General features: G+C 41.6%; 1 protein-coding gene across 1 annotated transcript in view; it reads right to left on the minus strand.

Moving 5' to 3' along the window:
- Positions 1-23062, minus strand: part of NEBL (nebulette) — a 341032-nt gene that overhangs the window by 212183 nt on the left and 105787 nt on the right. The window contains exon 3 of the mRNA XM_072749363.1: positions 9141-9225. Coding sequence (XP_072605464.1) covers positions 9141-9225 — 85 coding nt within the window. The remainder of the gene's footprint in view (positions 1-9140; positions 9226-23062) is intronic.

The raw sequence follows: 23062 nt of genomic DNA on the forward strand, positions 1-23062 counted from the left end.
AGACTATAATGGCTCTAAGACTGGTTGTTTAAAAATAGGTTAGGATCCTTGGCTTCACTATCCTCCACTTCTTCAGTTTAAGTAAGAATGTGAAATTTGGTATATTTAGTTGTTTGGTGTCTAAAACTACTGTGTGCCTGGGAAGCTAAATCTGTAGCTGGAGATGCTTGTTAGATTTCCCTTAGTAGATATTTGCAGATTATAGATTCCCTTGAAGTAAAAACAATTCCACATAAATGGAAACTCGGTGTGTCTGTCAAAAAGAAGCCAGAACTTCCCTTCCAGTCAGGATCAAATTTGTGTTAACTTAATTTCTGACTTACCATCATCTTGATCCTTGACTTCAGGAAAAACCAAGAGAAGGCAGGGAGGGGTGAAGGAACAGAGGAAATTCTAATTGTTCTCTTCAGACATTTTGAGATGAGAAACACTCCATTAAGAGAGTACAATCAATATTCTTGGAAGCCCAAGTAGAGTTTTCATTTGAGAATACAACACAGTGATTATTCCAAATAGCAGCTTTTTAAAAGAATGAAGCCAACAGAGTCATCCTTCTGCACAGCATTTCCTAGGCCAGTTTCCATCTTTATTATCCCAGTGGGCAGTCCCTCTGAAGTCAATGGAAGCTATAAGCAAAGTTCTGAGACAAAGCGGAATGATAATTAAGCCAAATAATTTTTGCTAAAAGAAAATACAAGTACTTTATGAGAGTCAAAACATTAGTTGCGCTAATAAAGTCTACTGTGTGGCTGCTGGCTGCCGTCAAGGTGTTTTCTGAATACAATATTGCACAACTGCTTTGGTGCTGTTGTCTGATTCCTTGATGAAGCAGTGATTTCAGAGACGCGTCCTTCATTCAAAAATACATTATTAGGGAAAAGAAACAGTATGAATCAATTAAGAGTACTGAGAAATATTCAATTGCATGAAGTTACTAATTGAATAAAATGGGACTGCTTTAGATGAGCTTCTCTGTACTGAGCAGCACCATCTTTTACCCTGGAGCCACTGCTTGAACCAACTCAAGGTTGTATGCCTCAGCAGAACAAACTGCTTCAAGAAAGGACAAGGGGAGGTAAAAAAAAAAACAACACTGTAGTGAGAAAACACTAACTTTTAAAGTCCAAAAGCTATCACATAATCAAAGGCATTCAAGAAGACAATTTAAAACAAGAAAGTGTAAAGGAAGTGAGCTAAAATAATTAAAACACTTCTAGAAGTATACTAATATGTACAGTTATTCTAGTGGCTTCTACACAGGAAATTTGAGATGTAGACCCAAAGATGAGAGTAGCTGCTATCAATGGATGGATATTATGGCTGTGGCTATTTTTGTCCTCTGCTATTTTTGAACATGTTTAGTGCGAAAGCAGGCATATCTTCCAATGTGAAGCTGATTTGCCCATCAACTTCCTCAGACCTGCAGCCAATATCTGAGATTAGTCTGAAGAATAGGCTTTTAAAGGAATAGTTCAAATGAAAGGAAAGGTCTGACAATTATTATTTTGGCAGACAAAAAAAAAGAATAGCAATTCCTTTTCTTTAAAGTTCTTTTCATCTTTGCTAACCTGAGATGTTACCGCAAAACATTTTCGTACTACAGTGAGGAACATTATACCTGGAGAGAATTCTCAAAATCACCTGGCACAACCCGTTATTTTGTGTCCTAAAAAGATCAAAGGCCAATGGCACCCAAAGTCACAGAGGCAGGACTCGAACCCCAATCTCTCAAAGGGCAGCAACTTAAATGTCCATTTCCTGCAGCTGTTCTGCTATTCCTCACAAGTCCCCATCACACCTAAGTGAAAGGAACTAACTTTAGTCTCAGCCATTAAAGCAAATCCATTCAATGATTTAAACAAGTTGGGGATGGGACACCCAGGTGGCTCAGGAGTTTAACGCCACCTTCAGCCCAGGGTGTGATCCTGGAGTCCCAGGATTGAGTCCCACATCGGGCTCCCTGCATGAAGCCTGCTTCTCCCTCTGCCTGTGTCTCTGCCTCTCTCTGTGTCTCTGTCTCTCATGAATAAATAAATAGAATCTTTAAAAATAAATAAGTAAATAAAAGTTAGGTGTATTCAGATCTCCTCATGCTTCCTGTCTCGGCTCCAATATGGCACCTAAGTGTGTGTGAGCCGGGAGGGCTTCAGTGACTTCTGGATGAAGCAAGAGGGAAGTCTTGAATTCACGTTCACATTCACTCATTCTTTCCTCTAATCTGGCATCAGTGGCATCTCCTTGTCTTGCTGATGACGAGCGTCTGCTGCCAGAGGCTGTGGCTGGTGGCCTCATGGTGTACTCTCCCCTTGGCTCAGAAAAAGCCTGCCAGTATCACCTGCCAAATCTGTCCTTCCTCGTGGAGGTCTTACGACCACTCCCCACCGGCAGAAGCCACCCTTGGCGACAGGGACACATTGTTCCCCAGCAAGAACCCCAGCAAGGACCATTGGCATTCCTCTGCAAGGCGTGCTGGGACTTCCATCACCTTCCACACTACATGAGAGACTGAGACACTAGGAAACAAAATTCAGCTTCTCTCCATGTCCACTACGTTGTGGAGGCCCCCTGTCCTGGTGGGAAGAAGTCAGAAGTGTGTCTTGTGGGGTGGACCCCTCTGCTTCTTCCTCTCCTCCACCATCTTCCCTCTCAGAGACTTCAGTCAGAAGAGAAAGGGAGGTCATGTTTCAGACTGATTTTTCTGCCTTCTTCCTACAATATCCACCATGGCCAAAAGAGAATAGACAGGCTCTACATGGGACCATAGTTTACCCTTCTCAAAGTGAGGTTTACACTTCATCTTTCTCTAGAGCCATAAATGTGAGGTGGTATTGGCAGAACAAAATTTATAGAAGAGAAAGATGAAAAGCACATTTACTGAATGGTGTAAAAATATTCTCTTCATCATAGCTGTTATAGTCATGATCCCAGAGCCACAAAATTGATAGGCAACATACTCAAATGCCTAATTAAAGGACCAGTAATCTGATTCCGGCCCACAGAATAAGAACAAATAACTTGTAGGCTGGCCACCCAAAGTACAGCACTCCCATCCTCCCCCGTGAGCTGTGGGAGTGCTGGAAAGTGAGATGAGATGAGCCAGGAAGGCACCAAATAACCAGTATGCTGGGACTCCAAGACCAGATGGAAAGAATATGGGTCACTTCCGGAGGCTGAGGAGTAGGAGGCCAGGCCCCCATGATGAAAAGCTCTAAAATCCCATCATGACACAGCAAATCAAAACACCTTGGTTATTTCGCTGTCTGTCACAACTGACGTTTTTGTCCCTTACATCATTTTATCCAGAAGCAAAATAGAAAAACAATCTGACTTATGGGGAATCGTGAGGGTTAGAGTTGACATCTGCACAGCATGCTATGTTCCCTGGAAGAAATGTGCCATATCAACTGAATTAATATTTCTTCTTTGAAGTTCTTACTCACATTCATCCCTTCTTATATGTGAAACATAATCTCTCATCATTTTCACTGCCTCAAAACCCTGCTAAGAAACATGCCGATGCTTCTCTCTATGAACTTTTACCTTCACATGCACGAGAAAGTGCTTATTGCGGAAAGCAAAAAGCATCGCCATAAGATCAGAATGATGCAAAATCAGAAGATGGGAACTATATATAAAGCTGCCAAAATTGGGTTCAAAGAAAAGAGAAAATAATAAGGCACGTATGGAAGGCTTCTCACCCAAGATCAGCAGAATCTGAGAATTACCGTCAAAAACTATCTGGAGATAGTTTTAGAAGGCTGAGGTTGTTGGATCAGATAAGGAAGAGGACCCAGGGAAGAGCAAAGGAGAGTCAGCCAAGTTCAGGAAGTGGAAACCAAAAAATTGATAGGCATTTAGAAATGGGATACACAGCCAGGCTGGAAGCAGCAGACCCGACCGAGATCCCATTATGTATTTGTCTGCAGAAAATAAGCTCCCTGAAACTCCCTGAAAAGGTTTTAAGACATAATTAAAATATACACAAGCCATCCCCACAGATCTTATCGCTGCTGCAATTTTACCTACTTTTATTAATTTTTTATTACCATCCTCTCCCCAACTAAACCACAAATCCCCAGAGAGTGGACTTACCTGGGGTTGTCTCACTACACTGTCCCCAATGTGGCCTGAGATTGGCGCCCTGTGGCAAATGACATTTAGGTCAGATTTAAGGCTGGGTGGGGGCCCTCAGGATGGGATCTGAAGCACACAGAGGATGCTATCCAAGTATCTCCCCATCTGTCAACAATTCCCCAGTTCGACTTTCTTTGCTTTGAAGCAAGTCAGTCTTCAATGACCTGCTGTTAAAATGCAACTACCACCCGAGAGGGCTCTGCTTTAGGTAGGTAGTTAACACCTCACGGGATGGTTAGATGGCAGACAATGAGAGAAAACCCCTCGGGAAAAGCAACCATAGAATGAGGAGGTACAGAAAGGTGCCAGGGGCAAACGGAGAAAGAGAAAACATGCCACAGCACGACTTCCTTGAGCTTCCAGAGGCTTATATTAAACACGTGTCTTCATTTCCCCCACAAAGCCATCTAACTATTATGTTTCCTATTAAAAAAAACACGTTCCCTTCTCACCCTTCCTGCTATCATATATTGTATTCCCTCTGAGCCATGTGTTTTATGCTTCCACAGAGACACGGAAGATTAAAAAAGAATTGGCGCAGATTATGAAACGAAGACTCAAAGGTTGCAGGATGATTTGTATTCTCTCCATAATCATTTTCAATCTTTCATCTTATCAGCACTCATAAATTACACACACTCCATTTAAGAACACAGTGAGCCCCAAATCTCTATTATTTTCAGCATGATTGCAAACAGCTAAGCCAATCACATAAACAACTAAGTGGGGATGTAGTGCCTCGCAGGACTCTGCCCTCCAGAGGGCCAGGGTTTCCTAAGACACCCGCCCCCGGCCCTGGGAGCAGGGAGGCGAGAGGCAGGCGGGCAAGGTGACAACAGGGGTCTGGCTGGCCCTCGTATCCACCACTCTGGCCCCACTTAGTTCTCTTTCTACAGGGTGTTCCCCTCATGGTGCTATGCAGAACCTTTTCTAACAGCTTTAAGAAGTCTGCTTCTGGATAAAATAATGTAAGGGACAAAAACATCAAAACATCTGCCCCTTTCCTTCCAGAGAGAGTATGCTACACAGCCTGAAATAGGAAATGTTTGCTATGACATAATATTAAAGTAATACACAGAGAACATTTTTCTCCTAAGGGGCTTCTCATATCGCCCAAGTGTTTCAACTTTAGTGATTCCCAGGCTTACAAAGTGTTCGCGTTCCTGTTTAGTTTATAAAGCAGGGATTTGGAACTCCGGGCTCACTTTCCTACAGAAAGAGGATACTATGCCAGCCCCAAATTTGCAGCAGTGACAGCCTGATGCCCCACAGGTGAAGTCTAATGTTACTAAGACCGCTAGGAGTAGAGTTTTACTTTTGCTCCTTGTAGAGTGGGCTACTGTGGGCCAGTGGGGGCACCAAACCATTTATACCATTTCTATGAAGCAGTCACTCTTGTGATATGGGATGAAAGGAGAGTGACAACAGCAGTGCTTCTCCTTCTCACTCTCCCACTCCAGCTCAACTGCCCACTGAAAGGACAGTCCCTGTCCTCCACAGTCGGTGGCTGGCCAAGCGGGCATGCACCTGCTGTCTGTAAGCGCAAGAATGCCTGGGAACCACTGCCTACCACCAGCTCTAAAAAACTAACTCATGGTTTGCTTGTTTATTCTCCGATATTTCTCACCATTTTATTATGACAATCTGGTACCTAATACAAATCCCAAAAAAGCTTGAGAGGCTTTAACACTTAGGGGGAAAAAATGCTGGCAGTATTTACAACCCTCTCAAAAAGACAGGGAAAAAAGATAAAGGAAGAAAAAGGAGAACATTACAGTGCATATTTATAAATAACTTTTTATGTTGAAACAAATTTTAGTTTTTGTCTTTCCTTCATTTTGGCTCATTTGATAAGCTAATGAACTGAAAGAAAGGAACTAGTTTTAACCAAACTGCTAAAAGAGGATTTCAGAATCTCCACATGTATAAGCATATTTGACTCATTTAGTATGGCAAATTATTACAAACAACTAATTAAAATGTTAATAGTCAATTTTCCACCAAAACTTTTGGGCTGTTCAGATTTCTTGATGTCAAAACTCTAAGTTACTGCTCTGCCACAGAACCAAGTCCTTAATAGGTTAAAATTAAATCAATTGCCATGAATGAATATTACCATTTGGGTAGATACCTTTCTATGCCTTTGCAAAAACAGAAATGCTCTTATAGAAGTGTTTTCATCTGTCACCCAAAAAATACTACTGCTAATAATGAGGAGGAGGAGGAGGTGGAAGAGGACTTCTTCCTATTAATGACTTTTGTACTTTATGCAAAATTCTACCTTTGCATATGCTGCACTCCCCTCCTGTACTACAACTATTTGCTTATGGATCTCCCTTTCCAGGTGCCTTCTGAGTGAAAGGACCAGAGCACAGGTTAAGAGTGTGGGTAATGGGGGTTGGCAGACATCACCATGGACTGGGTTCTATTCCAAGCCTAACTCCTTACTAAGTTTGCAAGGACAAGTAATCTAAAGTCCCTAAAGGTTGAGTGCTTCGTTTAAATAGGGATAATGGTGCCTGGGTGACTCAGTCGGTTAAGCATCTACATTCAGCTCAGGTCGTGATTGCAGGGTCCTGGGATAGAGCCCCGTGTCAGGCTTCCTGCCCAGTGGGGAATCTGCTCCTCCCTCTCTCCATCCCCCAACTTGTGTTCAGTCCCTCTCCCCCGGACAATAAATAAATAAAATCTTTAAAAAATAATGAGGAATAATAATCATAAATATGTGTCTCACAGGGCTGTTTGAGATTAAAAGAAACAATGCATGTAAAATCCTATGCCCAGAGTATAGCAAGATAGATGATGATGACACCTTCATACGCCCAATGCCCTGCACAATTCACTGCAATAGTACATAGTCAATACATGTTTCTCGAATTGAGTTGAATTTCTCCATACTATTTATCTGAAGAAGTCCTACATTTCTTTCTAGAGATGACATTAGACCAAAATCTGAAGAAGCATCTACTGCCTTCACCTGACAACTGCTTGGAGACCCCAGAGCACTTTGTGTGGTCCTCCATCAGCTCTGACCCACCAGCCTATCTGAAGCTTGCAGGTTGCCCCATGACAGAGAATAAAATCAGCCTTTTGTAAAACAGTGAGTTCCTTCTCTTTGCATTTCCAGAGTCAGGCATGAGGTAGGAAAACAGTAAATGCTTGTTCCTGGGCCCAGCTCAAGGCACCTGTCACCACTAATTTGAACCCAAAGGGAGCAATGTGCCTTCCAAGGAAGGAGACAAGTGTTTAAATCCAATCTTACCTCAACCTTCAAGGCTCCACTCAAATCCACCTCTAGCAGGTACCACTGACCAGTCCAACCTACATTCATCCCTCCCCTTGGGAATCCTTATCATAAATTAAAGATAGCCAGGGTGGAAGCAGGGTGGGGGAGGTAAGATTATGTTAGTCCTGTTGCCTCACACATCCTGTGAGCTCTTTGAAGGGAAAATTAACTAATTATGAATTCTTTTGCACAGAACAAGGACATGTCATAGGCAGGAAACAAATATTTGATTGCTTGATTTAGTTCTGTTTTCCAATGTGCTCGAAGTACTTCTCCAGAATTATCTAATTAATCCTAACTTGATGAGAAGAAAGGCATATTGGATCTGCACAGACTGGAGCCAAGTCCTGGCACCCTCCACAGTGTGAATGAGCAGGGGTGTCTTGCCGGCTCTGCAACACTGCCTCTCTTTGGCCAGCACTCAATTTTTTGAACTAATGGCTTAGCACACAAGAATTAGCATTTTACAAAACCAAAAACTAACTGCCAACCAAGTCTTCATGGTGTTGTTAACCGGCAGCAACCTCTATTTTGAGTTCTACTTGCTCCAACTAAATGGATTGAGAAGTGGCCCCGAGACCCCGAGAAAGGGTGGCAGGAACCACAACGTCCCCTGTGAACACATAACCTTGCAGAGACGTCATTAGATCCGCTACAGCTGACAGCTAACGGCCCTCATTTAGAATAGCCACAACTGGCATTTTCACAGCGTATTAGCCAGGTTCCTCTTTGCTTTGCAAATTCTGCAAAACTCCTTTTCTCGTATCAAGGATTCTCAGGGGCCATACTAAAAATAAGAAGCCTTCACAGCCATATATCTGTTAACTTTCAAAATGCTTTCACAACTCACCACCTCTTTGATACCTGCCACCACCCAGGACAGGTAGACAAGACAGACAGTCTCACTTGATGTAAGCACAGAGAACCAGAGTGGCTGGCCCCAGGTGCCAGCCAATGAGCAGCAGAAGGACCACGACTCAGCCTACCCTCCCTGCTCCTTGACGTTGTTTTACTGCAAGGTTGACCAACAGGCTGCCATGTTGTTCACCATCTTCCCACAGTGGGGCAGGCAAGATAATGTCTCTGAAAGGGAGTGCCCTGTGTTTCTTCAGAGATGGGGTGTCCCTGCAGAAAATACTGCCACTTGAATCCCTCATCTTAACCAGTGTGTTTCACCATATTGAAGGCAGGTTTGCATCCAAAATGGTTGAGTGGGAGCCAATTGTGGTGTTCTAATCTTTGTTCATGCTGTCAGTGTGACATATGAAAGAAATATGAATAAAGTGACAGGATGAAAACAAAGCTAGTGGCTGGTGTGAGATACACAGACAGGGTGTTAGCCCCACACGCACTGCAACTGGGTCAAGTTAACACCTCTTCTTTCCCCTACATATGCGGTGTGGAAAAGCTATTTATAAAATGTTTTTAAATATTTAGGACCAAATAAATCAATATTGTTGGGAAACACTTACTCTGACCAGAACTCGTTTAGTTGCCCTAGTCCCGTGTGAATAACAGAACCGGAAATATCAGGATGATCCAAAACCAGGAATTAAACAGATGTTCAGTGCTTTCACCGGGATGCCCTTCCGGGCCAGCCTTTCGTCCCCAAACCAGCCAGTGACCGGGTGTAAACAGAACAACGATGAAATCTGAGAAGAGTGGCCTTGTGACTACTAGTTAGTACCGATATAATAAAGATAGGCTTTTGCAAAGTTACCTGACTCTGCAATTCACTTTGCTGTTTCAGGCGAAGATTTTCAGGTGTGTCTGCCACCGTCGTGAAGGACTGCTTTGGGTAGTGTCTGTGGAGAAATTTTTTAAAAGAGCATAATTAAAACATCATGTTGCAAAGCAATGCTTTAATACCAATTGCTTTATCCTTCCCTCCCATCACAGTGCAGAGAGGTGTCTCTCCCCGTGGCTCAGGCCATCTCTGGATCATTATTCTGGGTCCCCTCTCCTCCTCCATTCTCATGACCCTCTACCACAAGTTACCCCACTCCCTCCCAAAATTTCAACCCTGTCTTCTCTATTCACTGCTTCCCATAAGCATCCAAGCATGCTCAAGACTCTCCTGACTTTTCCCACCTCTCCCTCCAACCACACACTACTCTAGCCTGTGCAGCGAGACTCTTCTCTCCTTCAACAAGACCTAAACTTACTGTCCCTGCTCATCTCCTCTCCCACTATCTCCTCAACACCATGCATTCTGGATTCTAACTCCTGCTTCCAGATGTTTCTCTGGTCAAAGTTGTAATAACTTCCTCTGGATACATGCAATAGCCATCTTTTTGTCTTCCTCTTGCCTGACTGCTGCTCCATGTGGGAATGTCCTCTCTCTTGGATTCTATGTCACCACACACTCCCAGCCTAGCTTCTCCCTCTGTGACTGTCCCTTCTCTATCTCCTGGTTTCCTCTCTGCCCATCCCCTTTGGGGTTCTAACACGGGCTTCTTCTCAGTCTATGTCGGGGTGATCACAGGGGTGAATTCATTGATTCTCAGAGCTGTGGGTGATCTCTGCATATGTGCTGATTATCCCCAGATCTAGCCCAGCATGCTCTCCTATATCTCAGGGCCATTGGCATTTCCACTTGGGTATGGTCCACACCCACCATAAACTCAACCAGTGTGAAACGGAACTGTCCAATATCCTACCCCATCCCCAAGACAAGTTCCTCCCTCTTACTCACTCTTTCATTTATTAGTGCCCAATTGTCCCAGCCAGAAACCAAGGGATAATCTGGCCTCCTCACACATTCAGTCAATCAATCACCAAGTCTATTGATTCTGTCTCCTAAATGTGCCTCGGATATATTTACATTTCCATCTCCACTGCATTTTCATGATAGGCCACATTTTCCTTTTAGGTAACTATAACACTTGCCAGTCTTGTCCTTCCAATTCAAACTGCCAAACAAATACTTGAAAATGTCAATCTGATTACATTACTCCTCTGAGTACAACTGTTCAACGTCTTCCCGTGATTTGAGAATAAAGTACAGTCTCCTATCTTCCAAGGCCCTACAATCACCCTCTACAGTCTTTCTGCTCACCCCCAGGCTCCATCCAGGGAGCTCAACTTTCCCGTTCCCACCTCTTCCCCCACACGCCACTCTCCCAGCCCAGAACACTCACACCCCACTTCTCTGACTGACTCCCCTTCACCACCTAGGTCTTGCCTTAGATGTCACTTTCTCCAGGAAGCACTCCTGGCCTTCCCAATGTGCCCTCGAATGTACTTTCCTTCCTGTTGTAATCCTTATACTCATCTGCATGCTCCTATTGACACATCTCTGTCTCACAGTACAAGGAATGTTCTGTGTCAGCGAAAACAGGCCGTCTTGTCTCTCGTCAGAACACACTCAGCACCTACCAGTGTGTGGCTCACAATATGACTTCAACAATATGTGTAAATATTTATGTAAAGAAGAAAAGAAGGAAGAAAGGTAGGAGAGAGAGGGAGATAACCATGAGCCATGTATCCACAGCACACGGTCAAGTCACAGTAAAGCTTCACCACGTTAAGTAATAGATGGTCACACACATGCAAACACACAGGCCCTCCCAGTGGTGAAGTGAGGCCATCTGCTCCCTGTGTGAGGAAGGCTACAAACACTGATTCATGGCTGCCTCCTCCCTATGCTCAGCTGGCATGGAAGGTGTATCACTAGCTGCTTTGACTCTATCACCACAAACGCTGTGGCACTCAAGAGCTGTCCCTCAAAGAGCCCCCTCCCTGGCCCCTCTCGTTGGTGATGTCCACCTTGTGTCTCTTGCTGTGGTTTCTCAAAAGTTCCCTCTGCCTCGCTCTCCTTGTAGAGGCTTCTTCGCAGCATCCTGTCCCTGGCTTCCCATGAGAAGGCTGATGGAGTCATCCCTTGTCAGTGCAAATAAGCTCTGTACATCCTACCAACAGTACAATAGCACTTCTGAAATCAGGATTAAAAATATTTTGTAGCCCTGTGGAATCATGGTAGGAACTGTCCATCATTGCCTCATTTTCCCAGCATTCTCCAGGAATTAAATGTCCTATATAAGGAAAGATTCCATTGAACTGAAGTGAAAACCCCACAACTACTGGTTGCATTTGAAATATTTTAATTAACATCCTTCAAAAACCTTTAGATAATTTTCCTGCCTTCCAAGAGCACATACAAATCTAATGTAAATTTTGTCAGAATAACTTAAGGTCAGCTTCATAGATATTAGCATATCACAATGTAAAGCAGTAGTGCTTTCAAAGTCTACCAAGGTTGGGATGACCTAGATCATAGGAAATCATGGTGTGTGCACGACTTAGGGAATGTAAGAGATCACTTATCCCACAGCACTCAGCCTGGCACATTCTTCTTCCCTTCTTGTTTCCACCTTCTAATTCAAACTCAGAAACTAGACAGTGAACTTTACTTAAAATGTTGGTCAAAACTAGAGTATTGATTCAAGGGAGGAGGCCACAGCCCACAAGGTTTCTCCCTCTCTGCATCCTGGAGTCACAGCCTCTGTGGTAGGCATATCCTTTGGGTGCTACCTCTGAACTGTGCTCCACACAAGGAAGCTGGACAGACAACTTCTCTGTGTTCTGGAATATTTGCACGTCAGTATTGGACAGCTGAATTTCATTGGACTTCCAAATGTGGCAACTCTGCACTGCTATACTTTAAAGCTAAAATAACAGCATAGCACATGGGGTTTTTCTGAAATATATTCTGTGGAATAAAGTTTCACAGAGATTTTTTTCAGGGGTTCCATAATGTTTAATTCAAAAATGCTACATTTCTATTTTAACTTTGAAAACTGTAATTGAAATCTGCTCTCAAATGTGTTACAGGAAGTTTAGCCCATTGAGACTCTGTTGAACACCCAGTTAACTTTGTTTGGGGACAGACTTTGGAGGATAACCTGTTCCTGCCTATTTATGTTTAATTAAAAATTAAACAGAATTTTTTAAGTAAACATGATTTTAAAACTGAGGAGAATTTTAGATTGAGCAGGATCTTGAGGTGGAAAAGTGAACTTTGCTGAGGCAGGTGCAATTTGGAACTACTTCTCTATGGGTATGTGAATTTCCTCCACACGAGGCAGAAATCATTGCTATTTGGATACTAACAAAACTTCACCTGCCACCTATACCTCTCATTCTGAAGTATCACTTCCTGGAAGTAACCTATTCTCACCATCTGACTCAACAATGAGAGGAGATGACAGATCTGAACTCAGAAAGTACATGCATGTAAATAAAACACCACTTTTATAAATCTGATTCTGGCATGCCATACGGAGTTCCATTTGGCCAACAGGCACACTGGAAAACAAACAAACAAATTGAAAAACTTCTGCTGTTTTGGTTTTTTTAGAAGACATACTCTACTGACCGGGTGGCCAAAGCAGCAAACCTAACACGCCATGCAATTACACTGAGGACTATAAACAGATGGCAATACTTTGTATTTTTTTCCAATCCTAAAATGTAATGATTCTGTAATGGTGGGTTCATCTGTATATCCAGTGGCTTTATCTAAAGATGCATAACAAGGGGTGTCTGCGTGGCTCCATTGGTTAAGCATCCGACTCTTGATTTCAGCTCAGGCTATGATCTCAGGGTTGTGAGATGGAGCTCAAGATTCTCTCTCCCTTCAAACCATAAGAGGGTCTTTACCATAGGAAGCAAACTGAGGGTTGCTGGAGGGGAACAAAGTAGAGGCATGGGACAACTGGGTGATGGGCATTAAGGAGGGCACATGATGGAATGAGCACTGGGTATTATATAAGACTGAGTCACTGACCTCTACCTCTGAAACCAATAATACATTATATATTAATTAATTGAATTTAAATTTTAAAAAATGATACTCTCCCTTTACCCCCCTGCCACTCCTCCTCTAAAATAAGTAAATATAATTTAAAAAAAAAAAGCAAATAAAGATGCGTAACAGGAAGAAATTATCTAAAATTTTGACCTAGGAGAAGTTCAATTTAGTATTAATAACCAAGATAATAAATGCTGGGAGAAAGAAGAAATTTATATCTGAAACTACAAGGGATCATGACTAATATAATGGATGTTTCAACACTGTGTCTATACAGTGACATCCGTCTACACTAATCCAACAATATTCTGCTCTGAAGTCATAGTCTCAACTCTTCCCCACCCACCACCACACCTACAAAAAAAAAAAAAAAAAAAGGAAACCAGATGCAGAGATAAACTGAGGGCCTAGTGGTCCCACATGGGATCCCTAGAACAGATAAGCAAATTAACTGCAAGTTAACTGATGTCCTATACAGTTCATTCTAGCTCTTTCCCAATACCGTATTTAAATGGTGGTAGAAAGTCTTCAGAAAATAAATGTTTTGAACAGAAATCATAATGAAAGTAGATTTCTTTACCAGGCCTACAGAAGGTGTATTTCCTCCTTGTCCATATTAGGGGTCAGAATGTAAGACAGAAAGCAAGAAGGCATGAGAAATGATGTTCAAAGAGAACCAGGAAAAAAAATACAAAAGAAGATGTGGATGAATTGATACATTAATAAATTTACTGGAAAATAAATGTAATTGTGGAATTATGGCATATCATACATTGGGAGCTGCTGGAAAGATCTAAAGAATACCGTGGAATGTTTAAGCATCATAAATAGAAGTCTCTTCGCTGAAGCACACAAGAATTAGATGAAGTGTATGTATCAAACTAGGCTGCCAGCTGCAACAAACCCAGATTTCCATGAAATGCTATAATCAAAATAAAAAGAGAAAGAATCAAGATAATAACAGAAGACAACATCTGAAACAGCAAAGTTAAGTTACAGAAAGAAGATTTCCAATTTTTTCTCTCTGTGAGATTTAGCTGATTTGAATAGAGGAAAAGTTATATGCAAACCACTGAGCTGGTCAGAGTGAGAAAAGCAGTATAAGCAAACTGCAAGCTCCATGGACACAGTTATAAGAAAGAATACTCTGGAGAATGTGAGCATCCAGGACCTCACTTTTTATCCAGAACCCAGTGGCCATGAGAGCACTGAAGCCAAATTTCCCAGGTTTGAACCTGGATCTTCTACCTACTAGCTGTATGTCTTTGGGTAGGTTTCTTAACCTCTCTGGCCTCAATTTCCTCATCTGCAAAATCAGCATAAGGGTAGTATCTCTCAGGCTTATTCCAAAATTACCACCTGTAAAGCATTTCAAACAATGTTTGGCTCATAGTGAGCACTTAATAAAGTATCTATTACTAATGACAGTAATGTTATTATTACTGTTACTACTAGTAGTAGTACTTTGTTTGCTCTGCACTGCAAAGTGACATAACCTCAGTGCCTCCTTACTGTCATCTATATAATGAGGATAAAAGACTCCTGGTTCTCTCATGAGGTTGTTGCTAGAACCACACAAAAGATCTTGATAAATGGAAAAATACTGTAAATGAGAGATATTAAGTAAGCCATTAGACATATGAAGTTAAGGTCTTTATGAATTTATTTATTATAAATCATGTGTTAACATAGTGGTTCTTGCAGAGGACATTTGGTAATAGGCAAAGTCTGGAGACACTTTGGATTACCTGTGATTTAGGGCAGGTGGTGGGGTGGTGGGTACTCTTGACAGCTAGTGGGTAGGGGCGAGGGATGCTGCTAAACATCCTCCAATGCAGAGAACAGTCCCCCCACCCCAATTATCCTGTCCAAAATTGCCAACACTGCTAAGGTTAAGAAACCCCAAATAATAGACATAAACCTCTAATGTTATAGGAGTCCACTAATATTAAAACTGCCAGCTCTTTCTAACCAATCTCTAATCTTTATTTTCATTCTTGGCAAAGTCAAACAACCCCCCACTTCCCCCAAATCCTTTGCCACACTGCAGTCAATTACTCCCGGCTGAGCCTTCTTCCTGGGGAGCACTTCATTCTTCCCTCTGTAGCTTTTTGTTTACCTGACCATGTTAAAGTTTCACTCAAACTAGAAAATGTGAGAACTCCGATGTCAAAAGAATTTGTTATTATATCATCATTTCCTTACAAGCCCTGTGCAAAAGAAAGTTACTGTAGCAGGCCTGAGTGCTCTATTTGAAAGACAGCTTACGAGGTTGGCCTTTGGCGAGTCTCTAAGAACTTGGATTTGGGGAGGGTTCCCACCACCATTAACCAATAAGACTGTGCCCAAACTGTTTGTACAAACAATAGGTTTATGCTGGACACTAGCTTTCTTTCTGGGAATCTGGAATTTGGGTAACTGCCAGGCAAGAGGTGCCTCTGTGTATAGCCCCCAGTGAAAACACTAGGACTGGAATCTCTTACACGTTTTGTTGGTTGGCAACACTTGACACATGTTGTCACAACTTATTGCTGGGGTAATTAAGTGTGTGTGTCTCTTCTGGGAGAGGACCCTGAAAGCTTGTGCCTGGTGTCCTCTGGACCCGGCACTACGCACCTTTTCCTTTTGCTGATTTTGCTTTGTATATTTTTGCTGTAATAAATCATAGCCATGAATATAACTCCATGCTGAGTCCTAAGAGACCTTCTAGAGAATCATCAAACCTGGGAGTGTTCTTGGGGATTCCTAACATAGGAATGTTTGTTTGTGTTTGTTCCTAACAACACATCATTCACAAAAGAAAAAGTGTATCAGCATTTTTAATATATTATCTACTTTAAAAAAAAGCAATTTCAACTCTTAAGAACATTTAAAAGGAAAAGGTTCTGAACTCACAATATTAATCTGGCTTTTCAGCCCTGATTTTCTGAATTAGGTCAGGGTTCAAGGACTTTGCTTTGGACCATCTTTTCATGCTCTGATCTTAACCAAAGAAGTAATCTTATCCAAGGGCCAGGATCATAACTGTATTGGATGGTGGGGAAATGATAGAAAGTTTAAACATAATTTTGAGTATTTCTCCCAGATCTGAACAACTCCATTGTTTCAGATCATTCAAAATTATCTTTAAGAATGAAAAAAAAAACCATTTTAAAATAAATCTATGATTACCACCAGAAGATCCTCTGTGAATTTACTTATAAGTACGCACTTCAGCAAGAGAGAAAATAACTCCAAAAGAACAAGCTAAAATGCAAAAAGCAATGGTAAGCAAATAAAATGGTTAGTGTGCTGGCATGCACACACATGCACAAACATTGTGTGGAATAATAACAATATTATCTGAAGGGTTTTTTAAAAGGAAAGCTAACATAATGGATAAGCAAATTGAGAAGGTAGTATGAAAATTATTCTAAGGTCTTCCTATTCTTCAAGAGAAAGGTTAGGCTCTTACTGAAATTTAGACTACTTAGGCAAATGTGATAATATTTTAAGGGTAATCACAAAGAATGGAAAATAGTACATGAAGTCAAGGCCTATCAAGGGGGAAAATCAAATTTTTAAAAATATCAAAATGCTAACTCAATAAAATAGCATAAAATAGCATAAACAAGACAAACAGAAATTTAACCATTAGGAGAAATAATTCAATAATCACAAAAATATAAATGGGTTAAAACTGTCAGCTAAAAGATCAATAGAGTCATATTTTTTAACTCGAATATAAAATAGCAATATTTGTGTCAGACAAATACACTTTAAAAAAAAAAAGGCATTGGGGAACCTGGGTGGCTCAGTCAGCTGGGCTTCTGGGTCTTGATTTCAGCTCAGGTCATGATCTCAGGGTTGTCTCACACAGGGCTCTGCCCTCAACACAGAGTCTGCTTGGTATCCTCTCCCTCTCCCTCTGCCTCTCCCACCTGCAAACTCTCTCTCTCTATCTCTATCTCTCTAGCTCTCTCTCAAATAAGTATATAAAATAAATATTTTTTAAATAAAGGCATTAAGAATAGAAACACTACACAGTGATAAAGTTTCAATAAACAACAAAAAAAGTATCATCCTCAATATACATGTACCTGACATTAGTCTCAACCAATTGTTTAAAATATGTGTATGCATGCATATATTTAGAGAGATATACATGCATACAAAATCAAAGGGGAAAAATTGGCATACCCACCAACATGGTGAGAGATTTCAAACCCCCTCTCCCACTTATTTCCAGGTCATGCAAGGCAACATAAAATCAGTAAATATACCAAGTATGTGGACTATGGAATTCATTACAATAATATTGGTAATTTCTCAGGTACCTGGGTGGCTCAGTCGGTTAAGCCTCTAACTCTTGATTTTGGCTCAGGTCAGGATCTCATGGTTGTAGGATCAAGCTCCGTGTCAAGCTCCATGCTAACAGGGAGTCTGCTGGAGAGTCTGTCTCTTCTCCTTCCCCCTCTGGTTCTCCCCCTCTGCCACCCTCCACCCCCACCTCCACCCACACACAAGTGCACTCTCGCTCTCTCTCTATCTCTAAAATAAATAAATCTTGAATATATATATATATATATATATATATACATATATATATATATATATATGTAATGTCTCCACACAGGGGTGTCAACCCACTTAACAACCAGAACATCCTAGACACTCATCAGTCCAAAAGGTCTCAGAGCATGCTCGACCATGAGTTACTGGGAGGACTCACTGGTGTACACTGACGACCGCCAGCCTGCCTCCAGGCACTCCCACATGCAGGAAAAGCAGGATGCCAACATGTGCCATACGGAATGAGAATGATAAGAGGAACGGAAAACTCTCTCTGTTGGGATATCAACTCTTTAGACACGGACTCCTCCTCCCTCTGATAGAGCTTCCCAGAGGATGCTTGCATTTGAGCCAAGATGTAGTGAGACAAGGTAACAGTGTGAAACTGGGAGCAGAGAGACAAAATGAAGAGGGAGAGAGGGAGAGAGAAAGACTGTAACCCCAACTAGGATCAACCGTCACAGGCTAAACAAGAGAAACAACCACTAAGGAAGAAAAAGTATTGGGCACGAGATGCCCGAAGAGCCTCGTGTTCTACTCAGAGAGATATCTAATGGCACAGCATCAACAGGAAGAAACTCATGAGGACACACAAGCCAGGCCCAGCTCTGAAGACTGAACCAAACCCTCTGACTCTTGAAGGAAGTGGGGACCCCAGGAATGGATGAGATGGAGCAGCTTCAGGCTGAAATATGAACTGGTGCATTTACATCTAAGTTGCTCTGTGTTCTCCCAAAAACTCAAATGTTAACAGATTTGTTTAAGGAAGACCTCCTCCAATGCCTAGAAAATCGGAACTGAAGCCAGCACCAGGCTGCCACAGCAAGAGTGGGAAACAACAGCGTACTTTCCTTTGTAAATGCTTTTGCAGCCTCAGCACACTTCGCCAGACACATCAGAGAGTCCCCCCAGTGCTATTTCCTGTCCCACTTGGAACCCAAATCTCAGAAGGCCTGAACAGCCAAAGGCCAAGAGCTGGCCCTCCTCACTCTGTCCTCCAAGGCAAACGATGTGCACGCTCACGTCCCTAGTCTTTGGTTAGATCTTAACCAAACACTCAAAATCATTGGTTTAGAAAGATTTTGTGAGTTGGTTTAAGAGCCAACCTGGAAGTTTTTCCCTTGGATAAAAGTTCCTAGGAAATTTCACAACTATTAATAACACTCAAAAATAATCCTCCTTGGGTTTATCCTTATAGGTGTGTAAAACTGTATAAATACAAAAATTCTCAGGGCGCCTGGGTGTCTCAGTCGATTAAGCGTCCAGCAATTAAGAGTCTAGCTCTTGATTTCGGCTCAGGCCCTGATCTAGGTGTTCATGAGAGGGGGCCCCACGTGAGGCTCTGTGCTCAGTCCGAGTCTGCTTGGATATTCTCTCCCTCTGCTCCTTCCTCCACACATGCTCTTTCTTTCTCAAGTAAATAAATAAATCTTAAAAAATATTCTCACATTACATGGTTTAAGACTCAGATAACAACATGAGTAAATGAACAATTCTCCATTACTCCTACTGATATTTCAGATTGAGTACTGTCAGGGGAATCACCAGTTAACGGGTAGAGGCATTTTAAGGTATATTTTTACGTGTTGGGGTCCATTTGGATATTTTCTATCTACTAGAAGCCCTTAAGTAAAAATTTGCTAGTTTACCATTAGCACTATTCAACATCAGCCAAGACATGTTATATATATAATTCTATTCCTGACATTTTCAGGATCTTTGGGTTTAAATGCATCTTTCACTATCTTGCTGTGTCATTGATGTGATGTCTATTCATGAATTTCCTTCCACTGCCATCATCTCGTTCTTAATTCCACCACTAATCTTCTTCCCTGTAGCACCTCCATAAACAACTCGCACATAATGCCGCTGGTTGCAAAACATCAATTTTATGATAAAAAAAAAAGACAGTGAATTAGAGCAAGTAAATGGGGAATGCTCTTCAGAAAGAAGGCTTATGAGCGCTGCTGGTAGATCACATAAAAGCGAAAAATGGATTATGATAATGCAGGCCTCTCACACATGAAATACAAGCCCCAGCTGAAAAGAGGTACAGAATACAAACCCCTGGCTCTCCAAAGGGCAGTCGATAACCTGTCTAACAATTTACCAAATTCTCTTTCTGGCTGGAAGGGTCAAAGAACTTGCCACCTTTTGATTTACTTCCCCACCAGGACTCCATTGTAACTTCTACCGCGTATTTACAAAAGAAGGCATTATCAAAGGGATTACACAGGACACCTGACCTACCACACTGTGAAATGCTTATCAGCTATTGGAACATGTCACCTAGATTTTGAAGAAGAGTACAAAAGGTGAGAAATTAATACACGCAGGCACACTCATGCACGCACGCACACACACGCACGCACACACGCTGAGATGTTGTTTAAGAAAAATATGAGCTGTCGGAGGACAGTCTATTCCCTAGGCTGTTGCTGATACTGACCACGGTAACGTCCCAACACGGAAGTACGTCTGTATGGCTGAGCAGCTCGTGATTTGTGCCCAGGAACCCAAACGCCACAGGTGACTATGGCCAAGAGGAACACATGCCGATTTGGGACTCAACTATCTAAGACAGTCTGACAGTCTGAAAAAATATTAAAAATAGAGTTTATACAAAAACAACATTAGAAACACAAAAAAGATCATATTAAATTATTTTGCCAAAAATAATAAATACAGCACCTATTTAAGTGCTCACTATCAGGCTACATATTTTCTATAAAAATGGTATAGACTCCAGATAAATGTATGGCCCAAAGTCAAATAAATTATGGGAAACTAATAATGAATAATTATTATAAGAAGAAGAACCACCAGCATGGGCATAATGGTCAATATCTAGCCCATGTGCTATCTCCCATACTCAAGACTGACATGACTAATCATACCACCGTGTCTAAGCAATCCAGAAAAGACCCAACTTCCTTCTCTACACAGCACTCCAAGCAATACTGCCAAACATCTTGGACCTCAGGCTAAGTATCCTTGCCACCAGTGGACTGTACTTCTTTGACAATTGGAAGATCAGTTGTTTCCTAATTTTTCAGGCTACAAAAGTATTATCAAAAAATTAAAATCTATTGAACCATCAGTCTCCACTATGCAATGAGAAAAATATTCTCATAGAGCAGGGGAACTCTTCAACACACTTTCATTTGTTCAGTTCCAAACTCTGTACACTAAATTCATTTAATATGGTTTCATAATGGGCAGACTGAGAAGAACAAATGAAATCGTACCAAAATTGGCATCTTTTACACCAGTATGTGTTAAAGAAAATGAACTCAATGTCAGATAAAACATTGACAACTACTGTATTACTGCCTGTCCCTTCTGCCTCTACCAAATCACTCCCTGAGCAAGTCACATTCATTTCCTGGATACCTCAAGGCACAACCTAACCACAAAATAGATCAACTCTTACTTTAAGCATACTTCTTTCTGAAAAATTAATTAATTAAAAATAAATACATTTATTTTTATTTGATTATATAATTGAACTAACACCAAACAGGTCATTGTACTTCTACTGTATTCAGTGCCAAGGATGAAGAGAAAGATCCCCCTTTTGACTCTGATGAAATGTTTTCATCACAGCTAAATGGCATGGGAAGAAAAGGAGGACTTTGTGAAACGTCTGAAGTACATTTGACATTTTAAAGGAAACATAATCATTAACCTCAAAGTTGTACATATTGGCTTCCAAATGTTTGGCTTATATAACTTCAATACTGTTGGCAGAAATGGCAAACCAAGCACCTCCCAGCCTGTTGGGAGTATTTTATACACACACACACACACACAAACACACACACACACACACATACAGATGTACAGAGAGAAAGAATGTAAGTTTTGAAAAGAATAACAGTATTGACAAAGGGAAGATTAAAGACACCTTAGTTGTTAGTTCACAGACAGGGTCAGATTGATAGGAAAAGAGAGCTCTGGAAATGTCCCCAGGGTCACCAAGTGGTTGAGAACTACATTCAGACCAGCTTCTCAGCCCCTTCTCTTCTCCATTTATTCCCTGTACAGAACATATTCCACTGGCTTCTCTGGAGAGGTATTTACCCCATGGAGACACCTAGGCCTGTCTGTGAAGAAAGTAAGAGATCAGCATCTGGACAAATCCTGTCTTAGGGTCTGTGATGAGAAGGACAGGCCATTGGGTGACCTGTGGACATCTACATCAGACATGGGGTAGAGGGAGGAGGGATATTCTAAAGCACCCAACCCACAGAGTACAGCCCTCTTTGCTCATGTTTTTGTTCTGTTTGTTCCAGGACCTTGAGTCTCCACCTTAGCTGGCCCCATCTGTGTACCTGGGAAGGTGTAGTGATAGCCCTGGCCACTCAGAGCACTACAGAAGGCCATGGTCAGCATTCTCACTCCAAGGTAAGCCCTGCTGGGGACTCAGAACCTCCCAACTGCAATGGAGACCCTTTCTAGCTTCCCATAGTCCTCAGCCTCCTCTTCACTCATAAAAATGGACAGATAGCCAAAGACTCCCAATTGTGTAAGAAAACCCAAAAGCAAAAAAGAAATGGACTAAAATGGACCCCAAAAAATAGCAAGAAAGAAAATGCACACAAGAAAAAAAATAGCTAACCCTGGAGGAAACATAATTCATACATAAGAACTTGGAAAATCATTCAAGAGGATATTACATCAATTACATAGAATAATACAACATAATCAGGTTATATCAACATCGACATCAACTTGCTACTGAAAAAAATGCAAACCAAAAGCACCCAACGAGTTACCAGAAGATTTAGAAGTAAAAATATACTTGAAATGAATGGCTCACATGGACTGGGGAAGTGGTGGGGTAGACAGGGCAGCTGACTACCAAGGAACAACAGGAAAGAATTCTCTGGAATGTGGAAGTGTTCTGTTTTTTGATCACTAGTTAGGCATCTGACTCTTGACTTCAGCTCAAGTCATGATCTCAGGGACGTGAGATCAAGCCCCCACATCATGCTCCATGCTCAGCCCAGAGTCTGCTTGGGAATCTGTCTCTCTCCCTGTCTCCCTCTGCACCTCCTCCAGCCTGTGCACTCTCTTTCACTGTCTCTCAAAATAAATAAAATCTAAAAAAAAAGAAAGAAAGAAAGAGGTTCTCATACCCATTACTGCATCTCTCCATTGGCTATTTTATATCAATACCCATGTATTATTAAACTCACTCTTAAAAGTTTAGATAGAGTACAATTTATTCTTTTTGGAGTATGGTTCTATGACATATGGTTCTATGTTCATATGTT

Source organism: Vulpes vulpes, chromosome 2 (assembly GCF_048418805.1).
Source record: "Vulpes vulpes isolate BD-2025 chromosome 2, VulVul3, whole genome shotgun sequence".
Classification (NCBI taxonomy): domain Eukaryota; kingdom Metazoa; phylum Chordata; class Mammalia; order Carnivora; family Canidae; genus Vulpes; species Vulpes vulpes.